This window comes from Myotis brandtii, unplaced genomic scaffold, assembly GCF_000412655.1.
Source record: "Myotis brandtii unplaced genomic scaffold, ASM41265v1 scaffold70, whole genome shotgun sequence".
In the NCBI taxonomy this organism is placed as follows: Eukaryota; Metazoa; Chordata; class Mammalia; order Chiroptera; family Vespertilionidae; genus Myotis; species Myotis brandtii.
Genome location: NW_005370741.1, coordinates 493567 through 502059, shown reverse-complemented (window position 1 = coordinate 502059; position 8493 = coordinate 493567). Strand labels below are relative to the sequence as shown.

General features: G+C 57.8%; 1 protein-coding gene across 1 annotated transcript; it reads right to left on the bottom strand.

The window, feature by feature from the left end:
- Positions 1-7226, bottom strand: CDH24 (cadherin 24, type 2; the record flags this gene model as incomplete). Its single annotated transcript, XM_014529936.1, has 12 exons — positions 7205-7226; positions 6742-7044; positions 6266-6560; positions 5969-6088; positions 5730-5897; positions 5396-5583; positions 4770-5023; positions 3770-3906; positions 1341-1462; positions 1149-1260; positions 680-928; positions 1-158 (listed from the first exon to the last, which is right to left on the bottom strand). Coding segments are annotated over exons 2-12 (2004 nt in total), but the record flags the coding sequence as incomplete, so codon positions are not given.
- Positions 7227-8493: the final 1267 nt, after the last annotated feature.

Here is an 8493-nt window from a genome sequence, read left to right as displayed (position 1 = left end):
GGGGTTCTGCAGGGCGCTGATGTCGAAGGCCTCCGTGTCCTCTTCCCCGCCGCCCTCATCGTCGTAGGTGATGATGTTTTCCCTGACGTCCTCCTCCTCCAGCACCATCAGTGCTTCCTGCTTTTGGCGCCGCAGGGCCGCGAAGAGCACCACCAGGGCTGTGGGAGAGGATGGGGCACTGAGCCAGCGCGGGCGGCAGGGGGTGGGTGACAGTGTGGCCTGGGGGTGGCAAGCCCTAGGTCTGACGTCTAGTGAACTTTGTGTGAGTCCAGACTTCAGCCCTTACCTGTTGTGTGAGCATGGGAAGTTGCCTAACTTGTCCAAACCTCTTTGACCCTTAGATCGATTGCTCGTATGGAAAACAGGGAAAGCATTTACCTCGAAGGGTTGTCAAAAGGATGAAATGCAATACCATTAAGTGATGTGCCCAGTGCCACCTGTGGCCCAGAGTTGGGGCTCAATAAACAGTTTTTACGGCTTGTCACTGCCATTGCAGACCAGCAGGTCAGGCATGTGAGGCCAGAGCTTTTCTCTTGGATGCATCAGGCAGTGTGACAACCCAGGCACGAGGGTCCCTGTAAGCCCGAGGGTGGATTTCCCTAAGTCCAGGGTCCTGATGCCTCTCCACATCCCCAAGGACCTGGACCCCACATCTATGTCCCACTGTGGCCCGACTCACCAAGCAGGGTGCCCACACAGGTGACGATGGCGAGCAGGGCCCCGGTGCTGAGCCCAGCGGGTGAGAGCTGAGCCTCGGGCCGGCAGGATGCCACGGAGCCGTCAGGCCGGCAGCGGCACATGCTGACGGTCACTGTAGCAGTGCTGCTCAGTGCTGGGGTCCCCCAGTCCCACAGTTCTATGGGAACTAGGTACGGGGCCTGGCGGGGCGGAGCAGGACGAGAGGGCAGCAGCAGGCTGGCAGAGCCATCTGTGGGAGAGAGGAGGTGTTAGGACATCTCCTGGGATACCTTCCGAGTAGGGTCAGGCTGGCCCATGGAGACAGCTTCCCATGGGGAAGGTTTACAGTCAGCAAACAGAGCAAATCTACACCTCCTTTCTGTTAGGAGGAGAGACCAGATAGGCAGGCAGGGGTCAGGGAGGCTGGAGATAGAGAGGAGCAGGGAGGCAAGCACGGACAGGCCACCCACCTCGGTTGTCCCGGACAGTGAAGTTGGCATCAGGGCCCAAAGGACCTTGAAGGGAGACACGGCTACTGTTGCCAGCTTCGTCTCTGTCCAAAGCCCGGATGACCTGAATCAGCTGGGAGGAAGAAAACAGGCCTGTATGGAGTGGGCAGCCAGAGGTCTTGCGGTCCCAACCCCTCTGTCTCAGCAGCTCACCTGGCCAGGGGCTGCAGAATCACACACGAAGGTGTCGTAGGGCTCAGCCAGCTGGGGAGCATTGTCATTCTCATCCAAGGTCTGGATGGCCACTTGCACACGGGAGGCCTGTGCGGAGCTGTCTGAAGCCAGAACACGAACACATACACCCCACACACGCAGACACAACATACATGGTGCATGGGCATGGATGTCACATGCAGCACAGAGCATGCACACGCAACACATATGCATGCAATTTGCAAGTAGCAAACATTTTGCAATGAATGGAACAAGACCAAGTGCATACAACATTCATGTAGTGCCCAAGACATGTGCAATACACAATATACATTGACAGGAAGGTAGCACCCATGATTTACATAAACAATAACCCACATGTAGGGCACATACACCATAAATGAAGGGTAGACAGAAGGTGCATACAGGTTGCATTTAGACAATAGCCATGAAATACACAAGCACAGGCATACCATATATTAGGACACTCAGCATTGAAAATAAATGCAACACACATGAAGTGGATGTTCAGTGTACACAGTGGGTACAGTATCCCCCGACCCCCAAGGTCCAGATAATGCATTTTCATGCCCCGCATCGGTGGGAGGACACACACACACACACACACACACACACACCACGCCCCATCAGAGGAAGGCTGTGGTGCAGCAATGAGTATCACTTAGAATTGACCTTGGGGAGGGAGGCGCTGCATGCTGCACAGGGTACAGAGCCTGGGCACCACAGGCAGATGCAGGCCCCTCTTCTCCCGTCCCTTCATCAGGTGGCTCCCACCACTACCCTGCCTCGCTCCTCCCTGCCAGTGGCCCCAAGAGAGAATGGAAATAGGTGCATCCCTGCTCACCCTAGTGCTCACCTCTCCTAGGCTGATCCCTTTAATATCGCCCTCACCCCCACACGGAGAGAGCTGAAGGTCGCAGCCTGGCAAAGGAGGCTGAGTGGGCTGCCTGGCTAAAGGTTGGGGATACACCAGAGACAGGATGGGGCTGGGATCCATTCCTTCACTGCACTAAGGGCCCAGGATCTGCTGGTTGATACTGGGGTTCCAGCGGGGAGCAGGACTTGGCAGAAGGGTGAAAAGACAGTGAGGGGAAACACACACACACACACACACACACACACACACACACACACGGCTGGCTATGTGTACACAGGCAGCCATAACACACACTATGTATACACTCAGGAACACTCAGGGACAGACAGGCATGCACTGCCACGTGACACACAGCTGCACGGACATAACCTATACAAGTACGATTTAACACGTATGACAGCGGTGTGGTGAAAGGACATAGCTCAGACTCTGTAGCCTGACTGGGTCTGCCTGTTCCATCACTTCATCTCTGTGTGACCTTGGAAAGCTCTTTAACTTGCCTTTGCTTGAGTTTTCTCATTGTAAAATGGGGAAATAATCATACCTCCCTCACAAATTTGTGGTGATGATTAAATGAATAAATCTACATTTGGTACTAAGACTAGTGCCTGATATACAATAAGTAATAAGTTATTATTATCTGTCCATAAACACTCACATATATAAAACAACAGACACAACCAGCTACGTGTACCTATCATTATACACATTCAATTACACATATGCATAAATAACGTAAATGTAATTCTACACACTCAACTACATATACATATATATAGACATGTACTCATAAATATATATGTGAGCATATGTACTTTTCATACACATGGAATTATACTCACACGTAAGTGCACAACACGCAGACACACATACATTAGCTCTTGACTGACATGCAAACATCTACACACCACACTGACAACTCCCATGGACGGGACACAGCAAATGTAGTGCACCCTGGGCCTGAGCAGGGGTGATAAGGAGAGACTGACAGAGGGGAGGGGGCTCCCTGCCTCCATGGGCCAGAGCTGCCCGGAGAGAGGCCGCTGAACCATGCTGCTGGTGACTGGCGACTGACAGGGGCAGGAGAGGGGCCAGCCTTCTCCCCTACCTTGAGGATTCTCCGCAGGGCTTCCCTTGGAGTGACCACTAGGGCCCCCCAACCAGCCCCCAGAGCAGGTCCCAGCCCTTCCCCGGCTCTTGGCTTCATCCTGAAGCAGGGAGTACACAGGGCGGGTCTACCAGGGTGCAGGCTGGGATTCTTAGGGGTTGGGAGCTATTTGAGGTTACACTTACTTTGGAGATGAGAAAAGTCAGGTATGGGAGTGAATTTAAGGTCAGGAGAATGCTCTAGCAGACCCACCAGCCTAGGAGAGCAGGCCTGCCTGATGGTGGTGATCCAGACTGGGGACCCAGGACACGGGGGAGGGGCCGATGCAGTACCCTTCCTCCCCCTGCGCCCACGCTCAGGGACAGTCCCCTGCCAGGAGGCTGCTGCCTTCTCCAGGCCTCCTGGGGGCCCAGGACTCCTCACCAAGCTCTGTGGCCAGCACTGTGAGGTTGTGCCAGACTCGAGCCTCGCGGTCCAGGGGCACAGCTGTGCGGATGGTGCCGTCCTCAGGCTCGATGGAGAAGCAGCGCTCCACATCCGAGTGGGGGAGGATGGAGTATCTGGTGAAGACAGAGTAGAACTGGGGCTGATCTGGGGGCAGGGCCACAGCTTGCTGCCCCCCCCTTCTGTCCCCCTTACTGGCCTCCTGCCCCATGCACCCACAACCGTCACTCACAGTGGGTCCCCTTAAAAGACAATGTCCCTGGGAAGTCATCAACATTAAATACCTGTCATGAAACTCAGGGGGACTGGGTTTCCTAGGGGTCGGGGAGAGAGACAGAAAGAGGTAGAAATGGGGAGACACTGCCTGTCTTTCAGACTCTGGGCTCTGTTCTGGGGACCCCCGGATCTGTGTTCTAGCTCTGCTCTGCCCCAGACCCACTGTGGGACCTTGGGCAAATGGTTTAACCTCTGTCTCCTCAACTGCAAAATGGGAATGAGACCAGCTCCTCCCTCAGTGCTGGGAGGTGGGAAGAGGGGTTCTTCTCCGGGCACAGCCCAGGTTTGATGCCCAGCTCTGCCACTCACTGACCAGGTGACCTTGGGCAAGTTACTAACCCTCACAGGGCCTAGCCTCGCAAGACTGGTGACGGAGACGCTCCTTCATAGGGCAGTTGTGAGAATTAAATGTCAGTGTGACAGGCTGAGGGAGACCCCAGTGAGAGCGACCAGGATCAAGCACACTCGGCCGGGGACATCACATCTGCTTGCACTGCCACTAGGAGGCACCTCTCTCATCCACCCAGAGGGATGGGTGGAGAGTCGGGAGTGTTGAGCCAGGTCCTCCGGCCCTCCCCTGGCCCCAGGCCCCCAGGGAGGGAGACCTCTACCAGGAGGCAAGTGAAACACACCCTCCAAGGGACTAGACCGGCCCTGGGCACCTTCCCCCAGGCCTGGCCCTGCCCTGACACCCTCCACTCACCTGATCAGGCTGGCGGGGGAGTCCAGGTCAGTGGCTGAGACCTGGCCCACCAGGGTCCCAGGAGCCTTGTTCTCGGGCACCACCAGGTGGTAGGCTGCCTGGGTGAAGGCGGGCGGCTCTGGGGCGTCCTGCACCACTATGCGCACTGAGGCCACATCCTTGAAGGGCCCTCGCCGCAGGTAGGCTGGGTCAATGAGCGTGTTGGTGGCCTCCACACGAAAGGAGTAGGAGTGACGGGTCTCAAAGTCTAGGGACTATGGCAGGGGAGGTGGAGTGACTGGGACATGTAGAAACCAGGGCAGGCCCAGGCTCCCGGAGGGTGAGGAGTCCTTTCCCCAGAAGCACCCAGTGCTCAGCCCACCTCAGAGAGGGCCAGTGGCCTTGGTGGTCAAGGGTGGGGGCAGACGACTTCGTGAGTAACTCTAGGTCTACCCCCAGCTCTATCACAGACTCTGATATATGAAGTCTTGAGCCCCAGGCCCTCATCTGACAGATGAGGGGATGGCTATGATTTCTGAGCTCTAACATAGCTTCCTGGGTCTGTTCTAGCCCAGCGAGAAGTGTGTCCCGGGGGCAGGAGGTGGGTATGAGTGAGTCTCGCAAGTGTTAGCGGACAAGAGGCTAACCTTTCGGACAGTGAGGAGCCCATCTCGACCTTGGGCGTCTGTGCTGATGCTGAAGGCCTCGGACCCCTCCCCATCTAGGATGCTGTATGCCATGAGGGCGTTGTCCCCCAGGTCTGGGTCCTGGGCCCGAAGCCGGCCCACCAGGGTGCCTGGCCCAGCTGTCTCCACCACCGAGAACTGGTACAGGCCTTGAGGGTGGATGGAGGGGAGACATTCTCAGAGAGGTCCCCAACCCTCCTCCCTCCCCCAGCACTTCCTTCTTCCGGAGCCTGGCTGGGGGAGGAGTGGGGTGGGTGGTCAAAGGATGGCTCAGGTGGCAGCACTGGCCCCTTACTCTGAGGGAACTTGGGGGGATTGTCGTTGACATCGCTGAGGGTGACCGTCACCGTAGTACTGCCCGACAGCCCCCCCATGTGGCCGCCCATGTCCTTGGCCTGAATCACCACCAAGAACTCCTCCTGTGTCTCTCGGTCCATGTTGGGGATGGCGGTACGCACGACTCCTAGGGAGAGACACTGGGTCAAGGGGTGCCTCTCCCATGGCTGCCCCACCACTCCCGACCCCTGTCCTCACCAGTCTGGGGGTCCACGGAGAAGAAAGGCAGTCCATCCAGCACAGTGTACACCAGCTTGGCGCTGTTCCCATAGCTGGGGTCATCGGCGTCGTGAGCAGTCACCTGGATGACTGATGTCCCTGTGGGGGATCCCGGCACCCCACTCAGCAGGGGCAGGGCCAGGAGGGGGAGAATAGTAGATGAGGGGAACCCAGACATGAGCAGGCCTGAATCGAAGGATTCGGTTTTGGGGCAGAAAGCAAGGGGAAGGAGAGAAGAGGAGGTGGGATCTGCGTGTTTAGACTTGGGGTACTCACCGACGTTGGACATCTCGGGAACTGTGGCGTGGTAGGGCCCGAGGGGGAAGATGGGGGGATTGTCGTTGATGTCTTGCACCTTGATGATGAACTCTGATGGGGGCTCCAGGGGACGGTTGGAGGCTCGGTCCACGGCTTGGGCCAGCAGCACATACTGTGCCTTCTCCTCCCGGTCCAGGCTCTTGGTGACATGGATATTGCCTGTGGCCTCGTCAATCACAAACACGGTGCCTGCCCCCTCCCCGGTCAGCAGGTACTTGGTGCGGCCCTCACCCCGATCCACATCCGAGTGCAGCTGTAAGGGTCGGAGGAAAATGGCAGCAGGTTCCACACACAGGAACAGCAGGTTAAAGAGTCTAAGTCTAGGACTGAGTGGAGTGTTAGGAGTCCTGAGGGACCAAGGTCATTGCAGAAATGATGAAGTGACAGGGCAGGGCTTGAGAGTCAAGGTAACCACAGGAGGGCTTGATCCTTACCTTGCCAATGAGGACGGGCTCTGGACCGGCATATTCCTCGATGACAAAGAACTGGTTCCACACCCAGCTCCTTCGGGTCCGCAGCAGTGCTGGTCCTGGGCCCCTCCGGGCCCCTTCCCAGGCCCGGGCGGGGGCTGCCAGGCGCCCCATGCAGCCCCAACCACCCAGCCAGGCCAGCAGGAGCCTCACCAGGCCCCACATGTTTGGGCTCTAGCCAGGGCTCTGTTCACTGTCCCCAGGTGCTGAGGCATGAGCTGACTGGGGCAGAGGGGCACATGCTGGGGCTATCCCATGGATCCACACCTGCAGGACAGGTAGCCGTTCAGGGTCAAGGAAACACTTAACCCTCCCTAAACCAGAGGTAGACGCTCTACGGAACCAGACTCCCCCTGCCCAGAACCCAGACGAAGACAGAGAGCAGACAGTCTGGTCCTCCCTTCCACCCGGCTCTGCCTGTATTCACCTCCAGCCCTCCAAGCTGATAAATCTCCAGCCAGTCAATTCTGAATAGAGAAGCTGGGGAAGAAAACAGGCGAGGGGGTGCTGGGAGGGCATGAAAGCCCATGTTGCACATGCAGCAGGGGCTGGAGGAGATGGGTGCCACCCGGGAAAGGCTTACAACCCGGGGGTTGGGATGCGTGGAGTTGTGTAGGGTCAGGTTGAAATCACAAGGAGTGCAGCCTGAAACAGGCTTGAGAGCCCTTGCAAGTCCCTCCCCCCCGCAGGAACCTGCCCCCGGCCCACACTGCCAGCTGAAGTCCTTGAAAGGGACCTGGGCTCATGAGGCAGAGTGGGGGGCCAGAGCTGAGGGAAGAGGGGGTAGAGTTGGGGGCAGAGCCAGTAGACTAGGGAGGAGGAAGAGACACAGCGTGATGGGGGGTGAGACCAAGACTGGACTGTCCAGCAGAGACAGAGACAGAATGGCAGTGAGACTGAAGGAGAGATCAAAGGAGGCTGCCTGGTGTCTGAAAGGCAGACAAGAGTCATAGGTACTGGTCTGGGGAATGGAAGGGAAGGGGCAGAGGGGCTTGGCGTGTGTGACGGGCGGGCAGGCAGGTCAGCCTCAGCTGCAGGGGTCAGACCAGGCCGCCTGAACTTCCTTCTGGGAGAGGGGGTGGCTAGGAGGGGCTTCGGGTGGGAGCTAGAGTGAGGACCCCTCCCACAGCCATCTCCTCCCTCTGTCCTAGGGGTGGGGGGGGACCCGCAGGTAGCTGTGGCTGCCTCCATCCTCCCTGGGAGCAGACACACACCTGATAATCCTTCCCCTCCAGAGGGAAGAGGAAAGCCAGGAGGGAAGCCGGGGACCAGAGAGGGAGGCGGGACGAGGAGGGAAGGAAGGAATAGAGTGGAAAACAGGATAGTGGGAAGGGGAGAGGAGCGGGAAGGAATAGGGGAAGGAAAGGAGAGCGGGAAAAGAGAGGAGAGAGACAGGAAAGGAGAGACGAAGGTAGAGGAAGAAAAAGGCAAAGAGGAAGTGGAGATGGGGAAAGACAGGTCAAGAGGGAGAGAGAAGGGTTGGGGAGACAGGGAAGGGGCAGAGATGGCAAACTGGCAGAGAGAAGAGACATCGAGGGAGAGGAAAAGGGGAAAAAGAGGGCGGGAGGTGCGAGGGAAGAAGAGAGAGGTAGAGCGCGGGAGAAGGGAGCCGGCAGCAGGCTCTCAGCCGCGGAGCGCACTGCTCTGAAGACACCCGCAGACTGCGGGCCCCCTGCTGCCCCTCCGCGGATCCCCGACCCCGGGCTCCAGGACAGG